The sequence below is a fragment of the Aspergillus uvarum genome (genome assembly GCF_003184745.1).
Source record: "Aspergillus uvarum CBS 121591 unplaced genomic scaffold BO82scaffold_4, whole genome shotgun sequence".
NCBI classification, from domain to species: domain Eukaryota; kingdom Fungi; phylum Ascomycota; class Eurotiomycetes; order Eurotiales; family Aspergillaceae; genus Aspergillus; species Aspergillus uvarum.
The window spans coordinates 201,160-227,964 of record NW_020291301.1 but is presented as its reverse complement, the minus strand read 5'-3'; the positions used below and the strand labels follow the sequence as shown (position 1 = coordinate 227,964).

At 55.4% G+C, this 26,805-nt stretch overlaps 11 protein-coding genes across 11 annotated transcripts; 5 read left to right on the top strand and 6 right to left on the bottom strand.

The window, feature by feature from the left end:
• Positions 1-218: 218 nt before the first annotated feature.
• BO82DRAFT_380311 (MFS general substrate transporter) lies at positions 219-6,339 on the bottom strand (the record flags this gene model as incomplete). The annotated part of the gene is made up of 8 exons (XM_025637748.1): positions 5,880-6,339; positions 5,556-5,801; positions 4,599-5,501; positions 4,328-4,501; positions 1,329-1,426; positions 811-1,242; positions 721-766; positions 219-460 (listed from the first exon to the last, which is right to left on the bottom strand). Exons 1-8 carry the CDS (start codon positions 5,977-5,979, stop codon positions 219-221), a joined length of 2,241 nt encoding a protein of 746 aa, XP_025496321.1. The 5' UTR covers positions 5,980-6,339.
• Positions 6,340-6,557: 218 nt separating this feature from the next.
• Positions 6,558-8,127, bottom strand: BO82DRAFT_350419 (acetylornithine transaminase). The gene has a single exon (XM_025634148.1). It carries the CDS (start codon positions 7,730-7,732, stop codon positions 6,767-6,769), a length of 966 nt encoding a protein of 321 aa, XP_025496320.1. The 5' UTR covers positions 7,733-8,127; the 3' UTR covers positions 6,558-6,766.
• An 803-nt stretch (positions 8,128-8,930) lies between these two features.
• BO82DRAFT_273515 (DUF2434 domain-containing protein) lies at positions 8,931-10,529 on the bottom strand (the record flags this gene model as incomplete). The annotated part of the gene is made up of 2 exons (XM_025631058.1): positions 8,931-9,906; positions 9,973-10,529. 2 exons carry the CDS (start codon positions 10,527-10,529, stop codon positions 8,931-8,933), a joined length of 1,533 nt encoding a protein of 510 aa, XP_025496319.1.
• Positions 10,530-13,285: 2,756 nt separating this feature from the next.
• Positions 13,286-14,635, top strand: BO82DRAFT_273392 (glycoside hydrolase family 28 protein; the record flags this gene model as incomplete). Its single annotated transcript, XM_025631054.1, has 4 exons — positions 13,286-13,552; positions 13,615-14,037; positions 14,116-14,245; positions 14,313-14,635. 4 exons carry the CDS (start codon positions 13,286-13,288, stop codon positions 14,633-14,635), a joined length of 1,143 nt encoding a protein of 380 aa, XP_025496318.1.
• Positions 14,636-14,954: 319 nt separating this feature from the next.
• On the bottom strand, positions 14,955-16,455 carry BO82DRAFT_326192 (homoserine dehydrogenase). Its single transcript, XM_025632906.1, has 2 exons — positions 16,391-16,455; positions 14,955-16,234 (listed from the first exon to the last, which is right to left on the bottom strand). The coding sequence occupies exons 1-2, from the start codon at positions 16,419-16,421 to the stop codon at positions 15,156-15,158; spliced, it is 1,110 nt and encodes a 369-aa protein (XP_025496317.1). The 5' UTR covers positions 16,422-16,455; the 3' UTR covers positions 14,955-15,155.
• An 806-nt stretch (positions 16,456-17,261) lies between these two features.
• On the top strand, positions 17,262-18,574 carry BO82DRAFT_397863 (uncharacterized protein; the record flags this gene model as incomplete). The annotated part of the gene is made up of 3 exons (XM_025638977.1): positions 17,262-17,315; positions 17,401-17,974; positions 18,057-18,574. 3 exons carry the CDS (start codon positions 17,262-17,264, stop codon positions 18,572-18,574), a joined length of 1,146 nt encoding a protein of 381 aa, XP_025496316.1.
• Positions 18,575-18,674: 100 nt separating this feature from the next.
• BO82DRAFT_350413 (SDR family oxidoreductase) lies at positions 18,675-20,280 on the bottom strand. Its single transcript, XM_025634147.1, has one exon. The coding sequence runs from the start codon at positions 20,254-20,256 to the stop codon at positions 19,084-19,086; it is 1,173 nt and encodes a 390-aa protein (XP_025496315.1). The 5' UTR covers positions 20,257-20,280; the 3' UTR covers positions 18,675-19,083.
• Positions 20,281-20,992: 712 nt separating this feature from the next.
• On the top strand, positions 20,993-21,684 carry BO82DRAFT_115978 (uncharacterized protein). The gene has a single exon (XM_025629840.1). The coding sequence runs from the start codon at positions 21,113-21,115 to the stop codon at positions 21,506-21,508; it is 396 nt and encodes a 131-aa protein (XP_025496314.1). The 5' UTR covers positions 20,993-21,112; the 3' UTR covers positions 21,509-21,684.
• Positions 21,685-22,136: 452 nt separating this feature from the next.
• Positions 22,137-23,020, top strand: BO82DRAFT_388813 (2-oxo-4-hydroxy-4-carboxy-5-ureidoimidazoline decarboxylase). The gene is made up of 3 exons (XM_025638404.1): positions 22,137-22,634; positions 22,698-22,797; positions 22,851-23,020. The coding sequence occupies exons 1-3, from the start codon at positions 22,231-22,233 to the stop codon at positions 22,893-22,895; spliced, it is 549 nt and encodes a 182-aa protein (XP_025496313.1). The 5' UTR covers positions 22,137-22,230; the 3' UTR covers positions 22,896-23,020.
• A 2-nt stretch (positions 23,021-23,022) lies between these two features.
• On the bottom strand, positions 23,023-24,715 carry BO82DRAFT_300934 (D-mandelate dehydrogenase-like dehydrogenase). Its single transcript, XM_025632070.1, has 7 exons — positions 24,425-24,715; positions 24,259-24,357; positions 24,085-24,199; positions 23,911-24,027; positions 23,772-23,854; positions 23,430-23,711; positions 23,023-23,378 (listed from the first exon to the last, which is right to left on the bottom strand). Exons 1-7 carry the CDS (start codon positions 24,503-24,505, stop codon positions 23,160-23,162), a joined length of 996 nt encoding a protein of 331 aa, XP_025496312.1. The 5' UTR covers positions 24,506-24,715; the 3' UTR covers positions 23,023-23,159.
• Positions 24,716-24,936: 221 nt separating this feature from the next.
• BO82DRAFT_115918 (NAD(P)-dependent alcohol dehydrogenase) lies at positions 24,937-26,719 on the top strand. The gene is made up of 2 exons (XM_025629839.1): positions 24,937-25,314; positions 25,373-26,719. The coding sequence occupies exons 1-2, from the start codon at positions 25,255-25,257 to the stop codon at positions 26,510-26,512; spliced, it is 1,200 nt and encodes a 399-aa protein (XP_025496311.1). The 5' UTR covers positions 24,937-25,254; the 3' UTR covers positions 26,513-26,719.
• Positions 26,720-26,805: the final 86 nt, after the last annotated feature.

The window sequence follows — 26,805 nt, the reverse complement described above, 5'->3', positions numbered from 1 at the left end:
CGTATCTCACAGCTGATGATGATTCTTGATGCCCGATTCTCATATCAATGACTACGAACTGATACTTGATATCAAGGAAATGGACGAGACCCAGAAACATCCACATCATACTCAGCCTAGACATATCACTTCACCATCATGTTCACTACCCAACGACTCTAGCGAACACGCAAGCCGTAGCAACAAACCCAGATTCCCAAACCCCCACAGCATCTAACTCAACTGAAACCCTCTCTTTCGGCCCTCACCAGCAACTCCTCCAGTCCCACAAACTCCATCCCCGCAAAGAACTCCTCCTTCTGCCGCAATGCCTTCTCCCGGGGGCAGCAGATCGCCCCTTTAATCGTACACTCCTCCAGCTCGGGAAGTGTGATGTTGGGGTCATCCGGAGGGGTCGGGTGCTGCTCGACATCATGCTCGATCTGCTCGACGGACCGATACTCCCTCTTGAAGGGGCGGTCTGCCATCTCACGGGGATCAGCACGCATCCCTCACAATTCCTTAAGGCACACAGTGTAGGCACGGAGTGTGATGCCCGGAACACATACCGTAATACTTCTCCAACAACTCCGCCGCTTGATTGAACGTGCCCCATTCAGCAGCCACATATGTCACCGATTCCTACCCCCCAGAGATTAGCATGCATGCCTCATCCCATCACGCCCACAGCCCCCACAACCCCCACAATCAAACAAACCAAAGAGAAGAAAGAAGACATACCCATCGCTCCCGCCCCAACAACCTCACCACCGCCCTGGCCAAATCCCTCGACCACGTCCACGACTGCGGCGCCTCCCCATCCCCCTCCACCCGATACGTCCACGTCTGCGGATCGATCGGGAACTCCCCCGGCACGTACGCGATATATGACTTCTGCTCGGCCAAAAAGTAATCCATATACCAGCCGTGGTTGACCAGCGTCCACTCGATATTGTGGCTCGCTGCCCGCGACCGCAGGATCTCGCGGAAGGGGGCGCGCGTCAGGCCGTAGGAGCGCGGCAGCAGCGGGAAGTCGTCCACGTTGCCGGCCCACTCTGACGGGATCAGGCGCTTGCAGGTCTGCGAGGCGATGCAGGCGTCCAGGAGGTGGGTGTGCAGCGGGAGGTAGGCGTCATTGGGGCAGCGGATCAGCGAGAGGAGGGTCGTGGCCCGTGTGGTGTTGAGGATGGGGAGTAGAGAGGCCGCGGTGTAGTCGGTTTGGTGGGTGGTGATTTTAGGGTGTGTCGTCCAGGTTGGGGCTTTCTTGCATCGAAGTATTGTCAGTAGGTTGTGGGCTTCGTGAGAGGGTGGGGATGGGGATGGGGGTGATGAGAGACAGAGGGATGTACGGAGCGAGTCAAGATGGCAACGGCGTAGTCCGGGCTGCTGGTGATGGCTTCGGCGAGATACCGTCCGAATCCGCCGGTTCCACCTGCGAGGACGATGACTTGGGGGGCCATGATGCAATCAGATCAATTCTGGTTTCAATTGTGATTTGTGTACTGTGAGATAAGATGCGGGAGGATGGGCTCGATGCTGCTGCAGTGTGCAGGTTGGTTGTGAAGGAGGCGGCTGTGGACCCGTGTTTATGTACTTCCACTCTCGAACACATGGGCTACAATTGCTTTCGTCAGCGGATCGACCGCGGATGCAGCTGCGGGGTGACAGTCACTGACTCAGAGACCATGCAGTTGACTTAACTTAGATGCACTGTAGGTGGCGCTGAGTCAGAACTCTACTGTCGTGGATATGAAGTCTCAGCAGTTGCCAGTGATGCTCGTACTCGAGCCACCCTGCGAGGAGGTCGTCACCGGCTCAGGATGGACGTCGAGTTGTGCAACTGGTTTATATCACTAACAGATTCGGAACCCGAGGGGATCGAGGTTGCATTGATGCGGCATGAAGTCATTCCAGGATGGATTGCGAATGCTGACACACGTTACATCAATCTCAAGATCATGGGTGGTGACACACGCGTGGTCGAAGAGACGTGGAAGGGATATCCCGACTTACCAGTGGATGAGATTGTCCGGACTGCCGAGTATAGACCCTGATATCTGCCATATAATAGCTCCATGCACCTCGTGCCTGCCAGTGCCCACTTCTGCCAGATCATATACTAGCCAGATATATCAAACCGCCTCACGTCATGGGAGAGTCACCAGCCATGAAATCACCGAGCCTAAGCAAAGGCGTAGAATGCGTCCCCAAAGACACCCCTCTCCCCGAGATCCTCGCCCACATGAAGCGCGACGGCGGCGTGATCATCAAGAACCTGATCGCCGAAGAAGACATCGACCGGACCAACGAAGAAGTCAAAGAACGGCTCGGCCAAGATCTAGAATGGGATGGGGTATTCTTCCCAAGTATACTCCGCAGCCCGTCTCTCCCACCACCGCCCCATACTTACAAGCATCCAGAAGAAACCAAGCGCGCCAACTCCATGATCGCGGTCAGCCCCACCTACACCAGAACCCAGCTCATGAACCCGATCTTCCAAGCCATCTGCACCCACTTCCTGACCACCCGACACTGGTTCTGGTGGGGCGAGGAGCGCAAGGAATCCGTTTCCAAGCCCTACGTCTCCTCGTGCACGGCCATGGAGATCGGCCCCGGGGCCCAGGCCCAGCCGCTGCACCGGGACTCCTTCGTCAACCACACCTGGCTCTCCGAGATCACGGCGTGGGACGACGAACGCGATCGTCACCGCGAATCGGAGATCGGGATGATGGTGGCCGGGTGCAAGGTGACCAAGGAGAATGGCGGGACGGCGTTTATCCCGGGGAGTCATTTGTGGTGCGTAGGTCCCTTTCCTCCCAAGCCATATATCCCTAACAACCCAACAGGGGCAGCGACCGCACCACCCCACCTCGCGTGCAAGACGCCCTCTCCATCGAGATGGACAAAGGCGACGCCTTCATCCAGTTCGCCTCCACCTACCACGGCGGCGGCCGCAACACGACCGCCGACCAGAAGCGGCTGTGCTACGCCACCTTCATGGTGCGCGGGTATCTGCGCCAGGAGGAGAACCAGTTCCTGGCCGTCCCCAAGAAGGTGGCCCGCCGGTACGACCGTCCCATCCAGGAGGTGATGGGGTACTCCCTAAGTGACCCGGCGTGCGGGTATGTGGAGCAGCTGGATCCGATCTATGCGCTGCGGCCGGAGTTGTTGGGGAAGGCGAGGCCGAGGGATTGGTAGGTTGTTGCTGGAGTTTGGTTCCGGGGTGGGGGTTTGGGGGGGTTTGAGTCTGTTGCTTTGTAGGGGATAGTGTCATAGGCTGGAGGATTTGTTCTTGGTTGTGAGAGTAGGTTGGGGATTGGTTGCTGTGGGGAGGTAGTGGTTATTGCGTGGTTGGGCTGGAAGTACACTGCGCGAAATTGATCTTTCTTAAGGTCTGGTAGCAACAGCTTCCTGCCAGCTTGTCTTGATATTAGCCTGTTTAGGCTTGCGAACAGTGTAAGCTGGATAGAAAGTGTTTCAATGGTGGTTGTAGTAGTAGTAGCGATGGCTTGAAAATCAGCACAACACAGAAGTTCTTGTTTGCAGCCAAGAAAGGCATTGGCTTTCTCAATCTGCAACTAGACTACACTCAAGACAAGAGCACTCGACTTTCTACCAGTCGTTATACACTTGCTGCACAGCAGTCATCGAGAGTCCTGAAATGTGAGGCACTTCCTTTGCCATCAAAGTATTCTTTTACCATAGTATCCCCAGATCTAGCCGAATACAATCAATGGAACATTCAGCACCCCTCACAGACGAACTCTACAAGCCAAGAAAAGCGAAGATACCCAACCATCACAGACCTGCATCCTCACAAAGACAATATACAAAGGACTCTCAAGTTACACAAACGCTGACTAACTTCGAAAGCAAAGAGTACCTGCTGATGCAGATTCCAGCCACCCGGCTCTTACCAACCAGCCGGATGGCGATCTCGTCACGAACCGCACCCCTCATAGTCGCAACCCCAATCCAGCTTTATACACTCGTATCCGATTTGGATGACTGCAAAGCAACCCCAAGCATGACTGCTAATCCCTGTGCCAACCAGCGGGGGTAAACCGATGGCGTTGTGGTGCCACCATCCCCCATCCCCCCCCTTGCAGGCGACTTCTCCATCCCAGCTTTGAGGTTATACAACATCTGGTCGAGTCCGAAAGAACCGATCCTAGCCCCAGCACCCGATTTCTGCAGAGTAAGCATCTCTACCCATGACCTCAATGATCCCCAAGAACAACGAAGGTTCCGGTTCCCATCAGCAGACAGAAGATTGCTGCCAGGAGAAAAACCATTAGCATATCCGCTCCCTTCTAATCCAAACATGGCCTGAGAATAATAGTCATACCCAGAAACAAATTCATGTAGAAATACCCCATCGCCTCAGTCAACGCGCCAGAGACCAACGGCCCGATGAACATGCCCCCCTTCCAGGTGACATTGGACAAGGAGAAGGTCCGCGAGTAACCGCCATTCGAGCCGAAGATCCCGGGTTTCTCGTCGGCGAGCTCGTTCGCGCCATCTGCATAGCTTAGCATCTTTCACTAGCCATAAGAGAATTCCCAAATGTAGTTGGCGTGAATGACAGCAAGTGCCGAGTCAAGGATGGACCAACTCACTCAGAACCTCCACCCCCCCATACCCCAGGATCAACGTCCTCCACACCCCGATCGCGACCAACGCCCCAAGGTATACCACCCGACCACTATACCCACCCATCATAATCCCCCGAAACTCTTGGCCCGGGAGCCCCAGCAGCACCAGCGACGGCGCCAGCAGCACGAACCCCAGGGACACGGGGTACCGCAGCCCGAACCGATCCTTGATCCCGCCGACGGGCACCACCAGGATTAGCGTCGGCGCCTGCAGCAGCAGGAACAGGAGCCCGGCGTGGAAGCTGTCCCAGTGGAAGACCTCGCGGATGTGCAGCGGGATCGTGGCCTCGAAGCTCGCGATGATGATGGCCAGCAGCGTGTCGCCGAGCAGGCCGGCGGCCACGCGTTTCTTGCGCAGGATGAGCCAGTAGATGTTCTCCTTTTGGGTGGTGCTGCTAGCCGCGGGACGGGGAGATTGGGGTTTGGGGATGGTTGTGTGGTATGTGCGCGCTTCTGCGGCAGGGCTGGATGGGAAGAGCGGATCGGTGGCATCGAGGGTCTGCGTCTGGGTCTCGCAGGAGCGGGTGCGAGTATCGTGGTCCTCGTCCCCCGTGTCCCAGTCTTTGGGATGGGACCTGACGTGCGCCCCGCCCCCGCGCGGTTCGAGGACGAGCAGTTGCAGGATTAACCCGATCAGCAGGACGATGAACGCGCTCGACCACATGACGGGGTAGGAGACGAAGTTGTACAGCGCGGCCGACACGGCCGGACCAGTTAGTAGACCCGCGGAGACGAGCAGGACTGCGACCCCGAACGCCTTGCTGAGGTGTCTCGTCCCGGCGGCGTTGGCGAGCATCGCCATGCCGACGATCCAGATCACCGAGCCGGCGACGGTCTGGATGAGGCGGCCGACGATGAGAACCGTGACTGCGGACGCCGTTGCATCAGCCCTATCTTCTACAACAAAACGAAGCTACCCACGTGTCGTTGCCCAAGCAGTCACCGCCGTGCCCAGCATATTCACCACCCACGCGGCAACCAGAAGCCCATTCCGCGAGGACAGTTTATCCGCCAGATAGCCGGTGACGGGCGCGAGGATGATCGAAACCAGGGCGTTCATAGAGAGGATGAGGGAGGTTAGTGTCTGAATGCGCGAGGCGGGCTGCTGGAGGCGGGTCTCCAGGATCTCCGGGAGGATGGGGATGATGAAGGTGAAAAGGAAGTTATCTGAGGTTGTCGGTTCGTCAGCAGCAGTTTGCACTGCATGATTAGGCCAACGGTTCTGGAGAATTGCGGTGTACCAACCAGAAAACAGAGCCACTGATACTATCGCAACGATGTACAGCCCCGAGGATCGCCATCGATGGCCCAAGGGCTTGGACGGTCCCGCTGAGCCCTGTGCCATTGTGCGCAACTGCGATTGCCGAGGATAGTGAGATGGTTGCTTCCTCGCTCATCATTGTAAGCGTTTAGGTATATATGGTGCCAGATGATATGATGATTTCTGTCGATAATTCTCCATCCCCATCCAGCAGATACTTCCATGGTTACTCAATGGTCGTAACATTGCATATGCTGGTGCACCAGTTCGCTGCGGTGTCTGCCGTGGAGCAGGAATCGGGGTGATACAGTCGGCTTGGGGATACGAGGCTCGCGCCACTTGCTCGGGCTTGCTGACTGGGCGGGATGCGAATGCGTCTGGGACCGAGTGTTGTGTTTTTGTTTTGGCTCAGCTTGCATGGTGGGCTCTAGTTGGGTAGGAAATGGCTGGTTGTTGTTTATAACAGTGAGTAGAGTGAAATCTTCAATCATGCTTGAGGCGCCTAAGCACAAGGCAGCATAATTCGTGCCATTACTCGCCGAGCGGGCATCATACCCGATGTCCCGACCAGTCCGTCCTCCAGTGGGAGCCAGTCGTATACTCACTCACTCACTCACTCACTTCTCAAGCTCAATTGTTCTACAGTACATCGTCAAAATGTCGAACCTATAGATCGGTATGCATTCTATTAGACCCCACAATCTATGCTGAAAAGGAAAACAGTGATGTAATTATATCCTCAGAACAAGATGCAGCGTTGCAGAGGCAGGTCAGACCCGCAGCGAGCGGTTAGTGTAGAATCCCGAGCCAGCAGTCTTTCAGTCACCTCTAACTTTTGTTTCGACGATCATTAAGCATGTACTTCACAAATCTAAGCAATCACAGCCTCCAAGGCCTGCTCGAAGATCTTCAGGCCCGTCTTGAGCTGCTCCTCGGTCATCGTCAACGCAGGCACGAACCGGATGCAGCCCTCACCGGCGGTGATAATCAGCATGCCACGCTCGCGAGCGGCCGCCACCAAGTCACCCGCCTTGGCGCCGAACTCGGGTGCGAGCTGCACACCCAGGATCAGACCGCGACCGCGAACCTGCGAGATGACGTTCGGGTGCTTCTCCTTGAGGGCAGCGAAGCCGGCCTGCAGCACGGCCGACTTGTCCTCGACCTGCTTCTGGAGCTCGGGCGAGGCCAACCGCTTGACGATGTGGTGGGCGACGCGGCAGGCCAGGGGGTTACCACCGAACGTGGTTCCGTGGTCGCCTGGCTTGATGTGCGAGGCCACGGTCTTCTCGGCGATGATGGTGGCACCGATAGGGAATCCGTTGCCCAGCGCCTTCGCGGTGGTCAGGATGTCGGGGTGAGCGGCCTCGCCCGAGGCGGGCGCCAGCGAAGAATGGCCGTGCGCCCAAAGACTACCCGTCCGGGACAGACCGCACTGGATCTCATCGAAGATCAGGACGGCGCCCACCTCGTCGCAACGCTTGCGCAGCGCAACCAGGAACTCGGGGGTGGCAACATTGACTCCACCCTCACCCTGGATGGGCTCGACGATCACACCGCAGGTCTTGTCGGTGATGAGAGTCTCAAGCTGCTCCACGTCGTTGTAGTTTCCGTACTTGAAGCCCGGCAGCATGGGCGAGAAGGGGGTCTGGTACTTGGGGTTGGGGGTCGCGGACAAGGCACCCATCGTGCGGCCGTGGAAGGAGTTGTGGAAGGAGACGAGCTCGTGCTTGGCGCCCGAGGGGTCGCGCGAGCGACCGACCTTGCGGGCAAACTTGATGGCAGCCTCGTTGGCCTCGGTACCGGAGTTGGCGATGAACACCTGGGAAGCGTCCCGCATGGCACCAGACTCGCGGGTGACCTCGATCAGGAGCTTGCTCAGGGCTCCGGTCCAAGCATTGTAGTACAGATTCGAGGCGTGGATGAGGATTTCGGACTAGAGGAGAGCCCCTCGTTGTTAGTGATTCGGGCGCCAGCATAAATAGCGTGTGGGTACACACCTGTTCGGCGATGATCTTTGCGATCTCAGGGTCACAGTGACCAAGAGAGTTGACAGCAATACCGGACGTCATATCAAGGTACTTTCTGCTCTCCATATCCCAGAGGTAACTGCCCTGGCCCTTGACCATCACCGGAGGTGGCCGGACGTAGGTGGGGACCATGAACGGGGTTTGAGCATTGATAAAAGAGGATGAAGCGGAATCGGCGGTGGGATCGGGGTTGGGCAAGGAGGTCTCATCCTGGAGAAGAAGCGCAGGTCAGTACAGAGTGCGATACTCAAGGAAGCTTCAATCAGCACATCGGAAATTCACCTTTGCTTGAGGCGCAGCTGTTGCGCTCAAGGACCGCACGGGCACTGCGGTGAACCGAGGACGGAGCACGGAGTTGATTTCAGGAACCAGCTTCCTGGCAGCGGGCAGACGCCGCGAGGCAAGGTGTAGAAGAGCCATTGTATGAACAGACACTGGGGAATTGGCAACGTGTCGACCTCTGGCAACCGGGAAACTTTATACCTGACACCTGGAGGCGGTAGGAGAGCGCGATTTAATGACTCGACGGGCACGCTCGCAGAAGAAGAAACACCGCACCGCAGCCCGACGACCTATCGGAGCCGAGAATCGGAGCGGCAGCCCACGCCGTGAGTCACCTGAGTTTGCCATGTTTGCTGCAGTGCTGCCAAGAGCCCACCAAAAGTGGAGCCGGCAGTCGGAGGTCCCGCAGAGACACTCAGGGCTGCACCCGCAATCAATCTTTCATGTCCCCCGATCTCCGTGTCTTCTTTCCACTTTCATGTAACATCGAATAACCACCACCCAGTACGAAGGAGAAATCTGAAGATATTGGAATGAATCTGGACGTGGACATCACTCAAGTAATTACCATTCAGCTTGCTTGAGGTCTTCCAGGCACTTGCGGTATGATTGAAGAAAAGAAGAGTGTCACACATCACAAAAAGTTGCTACAGTACAGCCAAATTTCACATCGTATTCTGCATGACAGACAGGCTACTCCACAATCATGTCCACACACCCACCTGCCTACCCATCAATCATGTCCCTGGCTCTCTGTGGAGGATGTACCGCAACCGGGTCGTCCGACGAGCACCGCGACAAGTTCCCCGACTCTGTCGCATATTCCATATGACGATGAGCCACCTCCGAACCACTGTCCACTGCGGTCATACTTGTTGCTTCGCTGCCTTGGCTGGCAGTGCGGGTGCTGATCTGAGTTTCTGGCTTTGGTTTGGCGAAGGGGTCTTCTCCCGGTTGCTGCTGCTGCTCCTCTGGGTTGATGATGCCCATCTCAACATACCGGTCCATCTCGTCGGTGTCCTTCTGGGTTGACTGTCTCCTAATCTCCCGAACAAACGAACGGCCCTTTGTCCACCAACTGGGTTTCCTCTGGCCAACGCCCATGTCGTCTGCGAGGGCGTTATCGAGGTCACCGCGACGAGCGATTATGGCCTGGTCGTCGTTCAACTCACAGTGACCACAGATGTTGAACAAAACAATCAGGAGGAGTGGGGGCGTATAACCCAGCCCGTAAATCCAACCGCCGCTGACACCATACCTCAACGGTGACACTGTCCAATCGTACGCAGATGCGATCGCATATCCGACCTTGAATCCCAGTAACACGAGAGCCACGAGAAATTGGGAGGGTGCGGCATTGAGGTAGAACATTAGCTGCCCCCAGGTACTCGAAGGGCGGATGCGATAGCGGTATAGACTGTGCTCCAGGCTATAGCAGATGACAAGAACGCCACCCATGGCCAGGAAGCTGGCGATGCGCCATCGGATGTCCGTCGCGGCAGGTTTTGCATCGGCCATCTGTTGCTCTAAACTCCGTTGCATCTCGATCGGCCCCCAGGAGCGCGGGACGGTCAGGAAGAAGTTCGCGAGGGCTAACCCATAGAACATCATCGGAAGCACGAATTCTTGGCCCCGGCGGGTACTGGACTTGCTGAAGGCGTACGGGTCTCGATCGATAATCTGTCGTTCCTGCCACGAACCCCTTGATGTTGCCATGAGTCAGGGAAAATCCAGAATAAATGGGGCCATAGACTAAGATCATGCTTACCAGTGCCGAACAGCCTCCCACACAACCGCCATCATCACAGGGGTGAGAATGGTATAGAAGACACTCTGCAGAACCAATGGACTGTTCACCACATAGTCCCGATCCACATCGATGCTCATGAAGCAACTAATCGCTCCGCAGCCGGCAAGCACGAGCATCCAGATCCATTTGGCTCGGCGACCCAGGAGTCTCCACCGTCGATCATGTGGTAGATATCGTCGCCCGTGTTTGCGCAAATTGATCAAAGTGAAGAAGATGGAGATGGAGAACATCAATGCAAAGGCCAGACCTGCTGCTGCATGGGAACCCATATCCCGAACGGGCGCATAGCACGAGACCCCTTTGATGACCGTCCCGTTCTCCGTCTGCATATGGGGCTTGAATTGGTTGAATGCAAGATAGCAATCCGTGCCATTGGAGAGCGTCCCGTTGCTGTAGAGCTTGTACTGGTAAAGGTCGAGGGCGGTACGATTGAAGTGCACCTCATTGATGAGCACATCAGTGGAGTTGGCACCGGCCTCGAAAGGCACGACAGCGCGAACGTATAGCAGAGTCATGGTGTGGTCGGTTCAAGATGGGATCTGCCCCGGGTGAGAGAGCGATCGGCTTGGAGATTTGCAAGTTCCCGAGCAGGGAGTGAGGCTGATCACCATCATAGCAATCGAGTAATGGAGGGGGGTTGAGGAGACTAGATAGAAGAGTGAGCTACAGCTGCTCGGGACGCGACGGAGCCATGACGGCGGGACATCAGCGACAAGGTCGCATCCAGGGAGGAGTCGATGATGCGCCGAGGACCCAACAACCCAATCAGAGTCTGGATCCTGGCTTTTGGGTTCGGGTCATGATCCGTCGAGGGAGGGTCCAGAGGTCTCAGTGTGTTCCCTGGTCGAGTTGTAAGAGTAATAACCTCTTCATATAGTCAGTGTACTGTACTTGAGGAGAGAGAGTCAATACTCGAGGGGAAGAAAGGCGCCGGCCGCGACGGGGATAGATGCGACCGGTATCCACCACAGGCGCATCAGCCATACCCCATTCGGGTGTCTGCATGGGGGATCACAGCTCCAGCATAGAAACTCACATCTACTCCTCAAGGCAGCTTGGATATGATGACCAAAATCCAAATGCAAAGAGTTGAATTGCAGGCTAAGTATCAGGCAGATCGGACGGCCTACCATAAAAAGGACAAAAAGCTCACAACTGTCAGGGAGCAGCCCGCTACGAATGGATTCTACTTTTTAAGGCATACTCCCCAACAGCGCTCACGAAAACCCCTCACTCTAACTAAGCTGCCCTCGGGATTTTCATACCAGTTCATCATCCCAGTGGGTGGAGGGTTACTCTGCCTTTTATCTGCTTGCGTCAAGCTAAGGTTCGCCTTCTCCACGGTTCGAACGCAGGCCGGCGGCACCACAACCCGTCACCGCCCCCGTTGCACCACCCGGCCTGCTGGTTACCGAGCCAAAACCGTATCTGAATTATACCCCAGCAAAGATTAGCCGCTTTCGCTAACCAATTCGCGAGCAAACTCCGAGACCCACAATTAGGAAGCTTGGCATGGTCTGCCAAGAGTTGGCCCCATCCTTGTTATCTTTCGCTTGTTGTACCTACTATTGATGGTAGTCGTCTATTTTGCGAAGTTGTCATCTTTGCTATCCTCCACTCGGTCCTTATCTATTAACATTTGGCAAGTTGAATAGTGTGAAGTATTTGTTTGTGCGGGAAGTAGCAGCCTCGTGCCTTCCATGTCAATCCTCCTGCGGATTTAGCAAGTTAAGCTTGATGGTCCAGTTCAGCTTCTCGTCTGCTGTCGCAAAGCCGGGCTTCCTCGTCTTACGAACTTGCTGGCTGAACGTGGGAAGCCATGTGTCTTGGAGAATCATTCTAACTTGGCAGCCCCAATCTTGTCTAGCTCATCGAGTCAACTATATGGTGTAGAAAGCACAGATTCCTATACGTCCACGATCACTGAACCTACATGTTAGGCTCGACGACGATAAGATACGTATTCGTCGAGTCGTTAAGTGGCAGGCTACGGGCAATACCTTATTCTACTACGGACAGATGTAAGGTTTCAAAATCGTCGTTTTTTTTTTATTGCCTGAAGTTGAAAGAGTGACCAGGCAGGGAAGAAGAGTTCAGAGACGCGGTCGCTGTGACAGAGGACCTGACTTCTCACGCGCCCTTCGCGGTAGGGATATTGCACAGAGGAGAAGTCTCACTGTTGCCTTCCCTTGGATGCATCAACCAGCTCATCTTGAAAGAGATGTGACGGATTGAATTTGTCCGGCTGTGTAGAGTAGATTGCAGCACTGTCGGGAAGGAACAATACTATCCCCGGCCAGCACGTAAGCTGCATTGCATGCACTGTTGTGGGCCTTGCATTCCAGGCTGATTGCAAGCCCCACTCAGGCGGGCTGTCAAAGTGCTAGCTAAACCTGGGGATTAATTGCTTATGCTGCAGAAATGCCTCCGCATGACGAAGCTTATTGCTCACGTGGTGTCTGTGCGCTATGCTCAGCTGCAGGCTTGGTCCAGGAAAGGGGCCCTCATTGAAGGGAATGCTTCGCTCGCATTGCATGGGTTGGGCCATCAGGGGCTCGACTGGACGGACACTGGCAGAGTAACCGACAAGGAGCACTGGGCAAGGACAACATCGAGATAATCTCATTCCACCAATTAATACATCGACCGAGCCCATGGCGCCTTGCCATTACATGAACGACTTACCATCATGCCGTGACGAATACATCCAAGCGAGCTGCAAGCTGCCCTGCAAACCTCCTCATCTTGCACCGAGTCACTCTAGCTGCAAGGCTGCCGAACGCCGGATCAAGCCACAGGCCCCTGGATGTTATTACGTTGGCTGGTGGAATCGTCATCAGTCCGAGCCGTCTCCGACCTGCTAGTACCGCTAGAGCCAATCGCGAATGCGCGTGCCGCAGGAAGTATCTTCGTCAACAATCTCATTCTCCTCGAGACGAGCTCTGTCCGCAATCCCGACGGCCAGCAATGATTTATCCACCATTTGGCATGTATATCGCCAAATCACAGAGGCATAGACGAACCTCACAACCTGGCAGGGATCATGACTTAGCGCCGGCATATCATGCTGAAACTCCCGCTTCGTGGGGTGCAATCTAAACAATAATCCCACCACGGAAATTCACGCCCAGAGATAGGATCTATAGCCGTCGCTCCCTAGCAGTATTTAAGGCCGATCCAAGCCTTCTGTCCAAGAAAAGCCAAGTCAACTAAGGACAGGCAATTGAAAGCTTGGATTTTCTTGTTGTCACTCACGTTGCATCTGCCCACCATGCTTGTCAACACGGCAGTTCTCTTTTCGCTGGCCCTCGGGGCCATCACCGTCAGCGCCAACCCGGCCCCTGAGCCCCCTGCGATCACCGCAGCTCCCAAGGTGGGCGACCTGGAGAAACGCGCGACCACCTGCACGTTCTCGGGCTCCAACGGTGCCTCATCGGCGAGCAAGTCGAAGACCTCCTGCTCGACCATCATCCTCTCCAGCGTGGCCGTCCCATCGGGCACGACCCTGGACCTCACGGACCTGAACGACGGAACTCACGTACGCATTCTCCTCTGTCCTCACAATCCCCTCATACACTAAACGAATACACAAATGGATAGGTCATCTTTGAAGGCGAGACCACCTTCGGCTATGAAGAATGGTCCGGCCCTCTGGTCTCGGTCTCCGGCACGGACATCACCGTGACCGGGGCCAGCGGGGCATACCTCAACGGCGACGGCAGCCGCTGGTGGGACGACGAGGGCTCGAACGGGGGCAAGACCAAGCCCAAGTTCTTCTACGCTCACGACCTGACCGACTCGGTCATCAGCGGCATCTACATCCAGAACTCCCCGGTCCAGGTGTTCAGCGTGGACAACTCCAACTACCTAACCCTGGAGGACATTACCATCGACAATACCGATGGCGACGATGACGGCGCCGCGAACACGGACGGGTTCGACATCGGCGATAGCACCTACATCACCATCACCGGCGCGAACGTGTACAACCAGGACGACTGCGTGGCGATCAACTCAGGCGAGGTACGTCCGAATTACGCCTAACTAACCTCCCTCCCAAGGAGATCAAAAACAGCTGACCCCGCGATCTGTGGTGTACAGAACATCTACTTCTCCGGCGGCGTCTGCTCCGGCGGCCACGGCTTGTCCATCGGCTCCGTCGGCGGCCGCAGCGACAACACCGTCAAGAACGTGACCTTCTACAACTCAGAGATCAAGAACTCGCAGAACGGTGCGTCCTCCCCCCAGCCTAAAAGAAAAAAGCACACTTCCGCGTAAGCTGATACTCCCGGAATCAGGCGTCCGCATCAAAACCATCTACGGCGACACCGGCTCCGTCTCCGAGGTCACCTACAAGGAGATCACCCTGTCCGAGATCACCAAGTACGGGATCGTCGTGCAGCAGAACTACGACGACACCTCGGAGGCGGCCACGACCGGCGTCCCGATCACGGACTTCGTTCTCGATGACGTTCAGGGCACCGTCGAGAGCACGGGCACCGATATCTACATCGTGTGCGGCTCGGGCAGTTGCTCCGACTGGACGTGGACGGATGTGAGTGTCTCGGGCGGGAAGACGAGTTCGTCGTGCACGAATGTGCCGAGTGGGATTAGTTGCTAGTTTTGCTGGGTTCGAAGGGGATTTGGGTGTTTTGGTCGGGGGTGTGGTGGATGAGTGGATGGGGTGGATGGGGTAGTGTATATGCTGTAGCAGAGCGATAGCTTCCGGGCAATTGAGTTTCAGCTGGGGAGTCGAGGATTCTGTCTCTTTCTGTTTTTGAGTAGTCTTCCCATGGCAAGATATTAACAGAGTGTAACTGACTAGGTAGCATGTAGAAACTAAGGAGACAACCTTGCTCGGTGCGTGACTTTAGTGCGGAAGGGAAAGTGGCTTGCGAATTTGACCGTTGAGCTGCGAGGACTGTTCGGTAGTCTTGGAGCACCGATCACTTTACACAGATCATGTAAAGCCACCCAAGAGCACTGAATCAAACCGGGGGCTTGGGCCAAACTCGGTTCAGGATATCTACGCACATTGCGCTTACTCTTCAAGCATATCTCGACTACTCTTTCGACCAAACATATATCATCGTCATAGTATTCCACCGTCTTTAAACTTTTATTTAAACTCAACCGCAACTCTACTGCAACCGCTGAATGACCTTGATCAGATCCGCCGACACACCCATGGCAGTGACATCACCGCCGGCACCGGCACCCTGGACGATCAAGGGGTTGGCGCCGTACCGCTTGGTGTAGAAGCTGATGATGTTGTCGCTGCCCTTGAGGCCAGCGATGGCGCTATCCTTGTCGAACTTCTCCAGGCCGACGCGCACCTTCTTGGCGCCGACGTCGACACTCCCGACGAACCGCACGACCTTGCCCTCCTTCTCGGCCCCCTCCTTGATGGCGGTCATCTGGCCATCGAACTCGGGCAGCCGCTTCATGAACTCGGCAATGCCCTCGGCCGTGGAGGGCACATCGGCCAGCTCCTTGGGGATGAGCGACTCGATAGGGAAGGAGTCGGGGCTCTGGACCTCGAGGCCCGCGATGCGGGCGAGGATGGTCAGCTTGCGCGCGACGTCCATGCCGTTCAGGTCGTCGCGGGGATCGGGCTCGGTGTAGCCCAGCTCCTTGGCCTGGGCGACGACCTCGCTCCACTTGGCGGAGCTGGCCGCACCGACCGGCGCGAACGTGTTGAAGAGGAAGGACAGCGTGCCGGAGAAGACGCCCTCGATGCGAGTGACCTCGTCGCCCGTGGCGACCAGATCCCGCAGCGTCGAGATGACGGGCAGGCCCGCGCCCACCGTGCTCTCGTGGTACACGAGGGCGTTGCCCTCGGCCGCGGCGGCGAAGATCTCCTTCCACAGGGCCAGGTCGGACGAAAAGCCCTTCTTGTTCGGCGTCACGATCGAGATGCCCTGGCGCAGGAAGGTCGGGTACGACGACGCCAGCGCCGGGTCGCTCGTGTTGTCCACCAGGATCGACCGCCCGGGCGCCGACGACAGGTACGCAGCGATCTCGTCGGGGGTCAGCGCGCCGGACTTGGTGAGCTGCGGCACCGCCGAGGCGGTCTTCCAGTCCGCCGCGGGGATGGCCGGGGTGTAGGAGGGCGTCGGGGAGAGGAGGGTCTGCGTCGACCGCGCGAGGAGGATCAGTTGCGGGGCGTTGGGCAGGCGGGCCAGCTGGCTGAGGAAGGAGGTTCCCACGCCTCCGACGCCTGGTTGCAGATGACCTTGTCAGTGTGCGCACTTTGCTTGTGGTGAGGGGGAGGGGTGGCCGTGGCCGTGGTGGTGGGGTGAGGGGAAGGAGTAGGAACACAAAGTGCAATTGTCATTGTGAAGGAACAGCTGGGTTGCTCTCTGGGGTTACTTACCAATAACACCGAGATAGATAGGAGCAGGCATGATGAGATGATCAATTGGTCGGTTTCTGGTTGATATCCTGAAGCAGCAGGAAGAGGGGAAGAGGAGAAGACCGAAGGAGCTCATCTGCAAAGCCGCTGCGGGGCAGCGCTGACTCATCGTCCTATATCGGCGCACACCACCTGGCTTGGCAATGGTATCTGTAGCAGTGGAATCCAGCTGTAACAGTGCATGATGTCTTATGTTTATGAGAAAGCTTGTAGCTACACTATGCAGGGCATTTGTACTAGGAATTCTTGGGCATGGCTTCCATTCGGAATTTGAAACATTTTTTGTTTGATGCAAACTTGTACAGTCAGAGTCAATTGAATATCTCTTTGAGACCATATATTTATTTCCACTGCGCTTGGCAGACTCAAAGTAACCAGCACGAGCCACGCATTAGACAACAAAGCCTTTGAAGCAAGGCTCCAGTTTTATCTTGGACCACAGGATCTCTTTGTGGACGCTGCTATTCTGGGTGTATCTTGTCCAACCGCTTGGGGTGCCATACTTTGTCGCGACACAAACAACAAAGAGAAACATGATCAGCCCTCGACCTGACGAGCCGGTTTATCTTTTGATCATATAACGCCCTGAAAATGCATCCGGTACATCGAATCCTCAAGTATTGCATTGTCTGATTCGTATCTTTGATGTCTATAGCCACAAAGCAATGTGTCAAGCTAGCGTTAAAGGACTCGAGCTGTACTTATGCTTCATTTGCCCATGAGGACCACTGTCAAGGTCTATACCCATTGCTGAGCATTATTCTTACTCCCCTAATCTTCATCGCCATAGAACTATACTTCACCCACTGTACCAAACAGATTGTTCCCAGGAATGACCCAAGAAGCCAGCACAACAGAGCAAAGGGCAGAAACACCGCCCGCGAAGGTAAGCTCACTCCACTTTCCACTCTTTGTAGAGACACAAAACGCCACTAGTTCTTCCCTGACTAACCGTACTGGCAACCACCTAGAAACGACGAACTTCCCCACCGCAAGAATGTACAATCCCCCCACTAGAAGTACCCCCCCGCAGCATCCCCTTCGTGACCCGACCCTGGTGCGCCATCAACGGGAGCAAAGGGACCCCTCTCCCTCGACACCACCGAAAAGAGAACCAGAGTCTCCTCTGGACGGTCCCATTCGGCTACCGCCCCGAGGACGGGGCCTTCGTCGTCACCGACGAGCTGCTCCAGACCCATCTGACGAGATTGTATGCCCAGATCCACCGGTTTTGGGAACGGTACTCGTGTAGCCCCGAGGAGATCACGCAGTTAGCGCCGTTGAAGAAACGCGCAATTCTCCAGCATCTGGAGTCCTCCTGTCGGTGTGGGGACTGGCCCTCCATCCACAAACTGCTCAGCGCGAGGTCCTACGAGCGGTTTTTGAACAAGCTGCTGGAGACGGTGCTGGTGAAGCAGTGCTTTGAGAAGGTCATCTCGAATCCGTTCTTCTATATCACGCCGTCGGGGCCGGTTGGTGACGCTGGTAGTACATCCTGGTCGTTTGGCAGGGAGCTTAAGGATCTGTATGAGATGCTTTTGAGGGGTGAGTGCTTATAGTTGTTTCGAGGTCCAGTAAAACATATGTTAAAAGTCTCATGCTGACGAATGATTCATGATGGTGGCAGTGAATCCAGCCAAGGCCCACAAATGGCGACAGACTCTGACGCATCTCCTGCAGGCGGACTATCATGGAGGATCGGATGATTGGCGGGTGGCGTTCGCGGCCAGCGAGAGCTTAGAGGCGGCTTGTCAGAGCTTTGCGGAGAACATGCTGGAGGAGTGTGAGGCGTTTTGCGTGCTCCTGCGAGATCTTGCGGACAACAGCGAAGGCATCGACCAGCGGTGCCGTGACCTGGTTGAGATCTTTCGAGTCGCGGCAGAGCTGTCGGTGGGATTTGCGGCAAGCAAGGACGGGTTCGTGTTCCATCGGCATCCGCTCATCGAACGGTCAGTCTTGGTTGGAGAAGCTCAGGTGAGCGATCGGGGAAAGTGTAGGGAGGAATGGCGGCTGGCCAACGAACAAAGCTTTGATTCGGAGGAAGAACTCGACCGACGGCTTGATTGGCATGTGCTGATGTTCGGCGTGGGTGACTCGCACCTTACCCCAGTGTATCATGGCGATTACCTTTTCGTGAAGGAATAGGTGCCGGACGAGCTTTTTATATGTGATTAGCTTATCTTATACATCAGACTAAGGCTATGTGCAGTGTTCTCCAGTGACATATTTGATGTAGTATCAGTTGGCCTGTGTGTATAGTAGTCTATGAAATGTAATCCATCTCGATGATAATCCTAGCAGAAACAGTGGTTCTCGTGTCGTAAGACAGCTGTTCGATTTCCTCGTCAGAGAGAAGGGACTATGGGATCTATTGTCTTCACGAAATCCCGAAGAGCCAACAGGTCGGTCGTACTGATGTACTGGTTGGAATAGAGCCAAGCCTGCAAATCGGGTCCCATACACAATGTCGGAGAGGCCTCATCCGATTGCTCAGAGGTGTGACGGAACATGCTCTTCGAAGCATTGTCCCTATATCGATTGCGTGGCAAAAGATTCCATTCTCGAATCGCGATCTGTCGAAGCTGGGATTGAGCCAGAGGCGTAATTTGGTGCGACCTTCAGTGAAAAGAGATATTGAGTTATGCGACCCGTCATCACCTCATATCTGTATCCTCGTTCTCATGTCCATTACCACTGCCATCCCCTCCCGATGTCGCCGCCCCGGGTTGTGTTTGTTGTTGCTGCTCACCGGCCGCAGCCGAAGCGGAAGGGAAACTCAAATACTTCCAATCCTCGATCTCCTCGATGATACACTTGAGCCGATCCCTGATACTCTCCACCGCATACGTCCCCAAGATCAGCCTCAAGGGCGGGTACGAGCAATGCCCGAGCTGCCAAACCAGATGCGCCGCCTTGACCGCACTCGCCGGCTGCTTATCCCCCAACCACATGAGCATCCTCTTGGCATGCGCCGCCGGCGACGTGGAGACATTGTACGGCTCGCTCGGCGGCTTGACCAGGAAATGCCCATACAACGGCAAGGGGGACGCCAGATTATGCTCATTGGTACCCATTCCGCTGCCACCAAATAAACCCCGGTGCATGTGATCTGAAACCAGATCCCCGGTGTCATCCCGCCGCATATGCCCCGGCTCGACCAGCGTGGTCTTGACGTTGAAATGGTCCACCTCGTACAGCATACTCTCCATCAGCCCCTCGACCGCGTACTTGGACGCGCAGTAGGGCCCCAACCCGGGAACGCCCAGCGCGCCCGACGTCGAGCTGAAGATGAGGTACCGGCCGGCCCGCCGCTCGCGGAAGTGCGGCAGCGAGAGCTGGATGATGTTCAGGGTGCCCGTGAAGTTGGTCTCGAACTGGTCGCGGATGTCGTACTCGTCCTGGTCCTCGCAGGCGCCAATCACCCCGTACCCGGCACAGTTGGCGATGATGTCGATGCGGCCGAAGCGCGCGATGGTGCGCTGGATGACCTGCTTGACGGTCTCGCGGGCGCGCACGTCGCACAGCAGGCCCAGGCAGTTCTCGTGCTCGGCCTCGAGGTCGCGCATGGCCTCGGGGCTGTTCTCGAAGGTGCGCCCGACGGCGGCGACCAGGTCATCGCGACTGAGGGCGGTCTTCACGAGGGAGCGGCCCATGTGGCCTGTCGCGCCGAAGATGAGCCATACGAGCGGTCGCGGGGGGTTTTGCGGACCGGGCGGGTCGGTGGTCGAGGGGAGCTGGAGCTTCGGTTCTCGGGTTCCTGGGGTGGTGGCTGCGGAAGGCGAGATGGGGTTGGTGGAGGATTTCGGAGGGGAAGCGTAGAGATCCATGGAGGATGCAACTCGAGGTCGTCGCTCTCCTCGTGATGACAAGAACAGAAGCTCCTTCATTCTGTTGCATTTTCCCCGGACGCATTCCCCGCAGCTGTCCGGATGGTCACGTGATAACACTCTTATCGATCACTGATAAAGAAGGTCCCTCGTTGGTCTGGTTTAGCTGACAGCAACTTACTACTTATATATTACAACATAGCAGGAGGGTCTGAGAAACAAATAGGAGCATTTGTATCCTACGAACGATGAAAAGATGTAACAGGGTGTTGTGAAACTAGGGATTATAAGATTTTATTAACAGTGAGATGATAAATGGGACAAACAGCTGTTATACGCCATAGAAACATTATTTTCATCAAAGGTAGTGATGGATGCCAGACTGCATTCGAGCATTCTGTTGAATAAGTTCCTCACTTATAAGGAAGAATAATGCTTTGCAGTACCTATTCAGATCACTACTACACTTTTCTGGCACGCACTTATGCATCCTCCCGTAGCCCTCCCCAATACCTAATAATCAGCATATTTGTGGAATATAGACTCCATTGAGTTAGTCTTAACGGAGATTCTGTGACTGAGTTGACTCTACGTCACGGCCGTATGGGCCGCCACGGGCCATGACCCTTGCCCTGTGCCAGCGCATGCATGACTAAGTAGCTTCGCCAGTATCTCGTGTATAAAACAGTCAACTTTCTTTCTTCTGAAGCTTCTTTCTTTCTAACTTACATCGTACCTCTTTCGAGCACTGAGGTCAGCAGCGTGTATAGAGAAGTGGGCACCGAAAATAGAGCGACGCTACGAGGTTCGGAACGGGCATCAATACTGTACATAAGCCAACAGTACATCGCGCAATATGACATTAGTTTCTCGAACAACCTTGATTCCATGGCTAAAGACAGCTAAAGGGAACGAAAATTTGTGGAAGGGGCAGAAGGCTCGCAACAGGAAGCGATCGCGAGCCCTGGGTAAGGGATCCCGGGAGCAGGGGAAATGGAAGAAAAACGCGAAGGTGAACGCGAAGGTGAACGCGAAGGGCAAGCGAGAGGTGAACGCGAAGGGCAAGCGAAAGGTGGAGAAAGAGGAGATAACTACCGAAACAGTCAATGAGGAAGAAGAGGAGGGTCGGTATAGACGGGCTGATAGTCAGGAAAGTGTTGTGCACGATGATACTTTTTGCGGTTATAGTGAAAACTCCGCGGATCCCTTCAGGTATGAACCGGGAGTTTGGAACGGACTATTTAAGGGTTGATTCAGGATTTGACGGTATTGAGTCAATGGGCTTGATACTCGGTCAGTAATGCCCATTTTGCACTGAGTGGTGAGCGAGGGGTTCTTTGAACGCGTTCAAATGTTGTTCGACGCGTCTGGCGAAGTGTCTTTTTATTGGTTGAACGCGAAGCGCACTTTATCTGCTGCGGTGTCACAAATCATGGATTCTAAATCATGGATGCTTGCTGACCTTGCTGCTGGTTGTTTAAGTTGATTTGGAGTTGTGTCTTTTCTGTTTGACATTTTGTTTCTTTGTGCTTTGACTTCTACGGGATACTTATGTTTGTTGTTGTTTGCATGCTTTTGATCTATATAGCAAATGAGCAGAATATCAAGACTCGCTTCGTATTTGTCCACGGGCCACATAACCCAGGCTATTACTCCGAGAGGCACTTATATCTTATACAGTGTAGAGGACTTGAGCTCTAACGAGTCGTCTAGTCAGTAACTTACAAGCTGAAGACATAGTGCCCAACTCTTACCGAGGACAGTACATAAGAGCATCAATCACTATCGCCGCGATCTCGGCTAGACCCGCTCGGAGACGGCCGACGTGGGGACCACCACCGCGGCCGAACGAGTATATCAGCATCTTATTTAGATCCGAACGCCTTCTTCCTTTTATCTGCATCAGAAACCAACTCGACCCCCTCTACACACCCATCTTACCCCAATCAGTCCCATACACAACCCACACTCACCATGTCTTCCACACTCCCCCCACTCGCAACCCTGACGTCAGAGCCGCAAGACCGCCAATTTCAAGTGCTGGACACGCTCTTCGAGCCGTCGCCCGAACTGCACACTCTCATGGCGCCCATCCTCGCCCACCAAACCTTCGACAGCTACGCGAGACTGATCGACGCCGTCGGCGGCCGCATGTCGGCGCTGTCCGCAGCCGACTCCTCCAAGGACCGCGAGATCCTCTACGGGATCCTGGGCTCGCATCCCCGGCTGGGACGGCCTAAGGCCGGCCCGACGGAGCATCTGAGCGAGCTCAGCAAGAAGGAGCAGGCGCAGCTGAACACGGGGGCGGAGGAGCAGGCGGAGCGATTGCGGGTTCTGAACGCGGAGTACGAGGAGAAGTTCCCGGGGTTGCGGTTTGTGTAGGTTCTTTTCTGCTCGGCTTTTGGGTTGCTGGGGTTTGGAGGGCTAATTGAGAGGCTTAGGACCTTTGTTAATGGGAGGGATCGGGATGTGATTATGCAGGAGATGCGGGAGAGGATTGATAGGGGCGATGCGGAGCTGGAGGTTGAGGAGACCATTCAGGTAGGTCGTTGTGGGTGATGTTGTGATGGAGGGATGCTAATTGAATGTTGCAGGCCATGTGTGACATTGCGAAAGATCGCGCGCGGAAGTTGGAGTAGGCTTATCTTATTTTTGTTCAATTTTGATGGAATGCAACTTGCAGTATCCGCTACCGATCAATCTCTCAATTTGAGATACCTAAGTCCATTACCAGTGCACTAGGATAATGCGACGTCGTGACTGTAAGAATGTATTGGGTCGTTCAACGACTTACAACAGCAATGGGGACGGCAAGCTCTCTGTAGATCTATATACACGCTGGTGCCCAGGAGGCCCCACCAACAATCTGGATAATTCTAGTCTATCGACTCAACCCTGGCATTCTATTTTCCGAATGCCTCCTTCTGCTCCGGCACCAAGGTAATCATCTCACCCTTCTCGACCGCCGACCGCAGGTTATTCAACACTAAAAGTTCCATCTCCCGCTGCGTCTCGTACGTCATGGTACCAATGTGCGGCAACAGCATCACCTTAGGGTTGCTAACCAAGCCAGGCTCAATCTCAGGCTCATTCTCGTAGACATCCAGACCGGCAGACAGAACCTATGATCATCAGCACGCAACCCAGTCTTCCTTTCCGAGATGGTATCTTACCTTGCCGGATTCGAGCGCAGCAACCAAGGCCTTCTCGTCAATCAACGCTCCCCGGGCCGTGTTCACAATGACAATTCCGTCCTTCATCTTCTGGAACTCTTTCTCCCCAATAATGTGACGGGTCGACGCATTGAGCGCCAGGTTCAGACTCAAAACATCGGAGGTGGCCAGCAACTCATCGAAGGAGACATACGTCGCGTCTCCCTCGAGTTCCGGCGACAGCCGTGACCGGTTGTGGTATTGGATCTTCATGCCAAAGGCTCTTGCACGGTTGGCCATTTCCTATGCTCCTACATCAGCAAACCACCTCGTATCATCTTCCCGGAAATGACAGCAACTCACGCGACCGATGCCTCCCATGCCCAGAATGCCCAGAACCTTACCCTGCGGATCACGGCCAAGTCCCGTTTGTCCTAGGAATTTACCTACTCCATTTAGTCTCTGCATCAAGCACACACCCTTCTCGGGCAGGATGACATACCCTCGCGCAGCGACGAAATTGGAATATAAGCCTGGCGCAGCGCGCCGATCATCAGGAAGATACCCACATCGGCTGTCGCGTTGTTGACCGCGACCGGGGTGCTCGAGACGGCAATTCCTGAGTCCACTCTTTAGCATCGATGCCTACCAGCAAGTATTTTGAGTTAGAGATTACCTTTCTCTGTGCACCCCTTAACATCGACGTTATCGTAGCCCGCCCCGTTGTGGCAGATGTATTTGAGGGACTTGGGGAGGACGGAGAGCAGCTCTGCGTTGAAGGGGCCGGTGAACTATCGCGATCATTAGACTGTTGGCTTGTTTCATGGGAGAAATAGGGGGAAGATCGTACCTTGGTGGAGGTATTCGAGCGGTAGATCGCGACCACATCGTCGTATTGGCCCTCCTTGCAGTTGCGGATGAAGTCGTCGCGGGTGCCCTCGGGGAATTCCTGGATCGATGCATTAACTCCGGTGGTTGCAAATGGGCGCGTTCTATAAATTGCACCAAAGTCTCACCTTGAGGGTCAGAATGGAGGACAAATCTTCCCATTCCTTGCGGGAATGGGTGATTGCACCGATCAACAATGCGGCGGGCATGATGTCAGAGTTGGAGGGGGAGAAAAAGGGCGTGCGCGGGGTAAATGTTGGTGGGAAAAGTGCGATGAGAATTGAAGAGAAGAGAAGGAGGAAGGAAAGGAGGAGAAATACAAGATTAGAAAGTGAACTTAACTACTGAGCTCAAGAGCCACATGTGATTATTCATTATCTATCTCGCAATGACCCCATCGCACTGAGCTTTGCCTGTTCCTCCTCAATCAAGGTCCAGTGACTGGCTGTTTTGGTTGTGTCTTGCTCCAGCAATCGCGTGGGGGTTGCCTTGATGTATTACCTGCGAGTTACGTTACTGGTACAGAACTGTATTATACTGGGGACGAAGGCAGTCCTGTGTCCAACAGGATACTTCAAATGATCCTCTCCCTTGATAACTCTGAGTAAGTTCAGCTGTAGCGAGGATGTAATCCTGTTCCTCTAGCTAAATTTTTACTTGTTCCACCTGTTCATGCTGGACTGTCGTGTATCTCGTCAGTGTACTTAGCATCCAAAGATACTCAGACTGTACTATACATGCTCACTCCGCGGATAATACGTCGGCTATTGAAGAGACGGGCTCAAAACCCGACGCGGAGAAAAGTCCGCGATGACCCCACGCCGGGTACTGCTTCAATTCCCAATCCCCTCATCTCTCCCACTTGAGTCAAATTAAAGTATGGCTGCTCCTCTCCTCCTCGCATTTCAGTCTAGAGACACTCTTTCGTTCCTAAAACAAGTCTCTCACTGAGTCCATCATGGCTACCCCTACGACCACCACAGCGCTCGTCCTCCACGGCGCCAAAGACCTTCGTCTAGTACGTCAACCCCGCATTTGCCATCAAAACACCCAACAGCAGCTAACCACTACCGCAGGAATCACGATCGCTCTCCCCGCCCCAAGGCAGCGAAGTCCAAGTCGCCGTGCGCGCCACCGGCCTCTGCGGCTCCGACCTCCACTACTACACCCACGGCCGCAATGGCGACTTCGTCGTGCGGGCGCCCATGTGCCTGGGCCACGAGTCCTCCGGCGTGGTGACGGCGATCGGGCCCGAGGTGACCAGTCACCGGGTCGGCGACCGCGTCGCGATGGAAGTCGGCCTGCCTTGCCGCCAATGCGCGCTCTGCCGCCAGGGCCGCTACAACATCTGCCTCAACATGCAGTTCCGCAGCAGCGCCAAGGTCTTCCCGCACCTGGACGGCACGCTGATGGAGCTGACCAACCACCCGGCGGACCTGTGCCACAAGCTGCCCGACAGCGTTTCCTACGCCGGCGGCGCGCTGGTCGAGCCTCTCGCCGTGTGCCTGCACGCGATCCGGCGGTCGCGGCCCCCGACGCGCGACGAGGTCGCCCTCGCGCAGTCCGCCGGCGAGACGACCCCGGCGCTGATCTTCGGTGCCGGCGCCATCGGCCTCCTGCTGGCCGCCGCGCTGGCGGTCTCCGAGAACTTCTCCTCCATCCTGGTGGCCGATATCGATGCCTCGCGGCTGGCCATCGCCGAGTCGCTGGGTCTGGGCCTCAAGACCGCGCTGATCCCCAAGGCCGATCCCGCCAACCCGCCGCCCCCCAAGGACGCGCCGCACGCGGAGCAGACGACGTATGCCCTGCAGAATGCGCAGCGCGTGGCCGCCGCGCTGAAGGAGGCGGACGGTGCCACGTCGGGATTCGCCCGCGTGTATGACTGCACCGGCGTGCCGGCCTGCGTGCAGGCGGGCATCTATGCTGCGGCTTCGGGAGCGGTGCTGGTGCAGATCGGAATGGGTAACCCCATCCAGACCCTGCCGGTGGGCGCGGCCGCGCTGCGCGAGGTCGATATCATCGGTGTCTTCCGGTATGACGGCTATGCGTACCCCGCTGCTATCGCGCTGATGGCCAGCGGGAGGTTTGATACCGTGGAGCAGAAGGTTGTGACTCACCGGGTCAAGCTTGCGGATGGGGATCGTGCCTTCTCGCTGGCGGGTAAGGGTGTCGACGAAGAGGGTAAGCCCGTCGTTAAGGTTGTTATTGAGAGCTGAGCGGGCATGTTATGGTGCTTTGTGTTTGATTTGTTGTATTTTATATTATGACTATACCCGGGAGATGGTGGGATATGAAAAATTATGATGATGCGAGCGATTATGGTGTTACGATGCATGGTGGTGTGGATGTTTGCATGCAGAGGATAGAGATTATGATAGCTGTCAATGAATTTGGAGCTTGTCCAAATCATTTGCCCAGATCACTAGGGCTCAATACTATCAAAGAACAACGAATGGAGAAGAGAAGGCAAGTGACACGCCAGTAACCCTGTACAGGTCTTGTGTTGCTG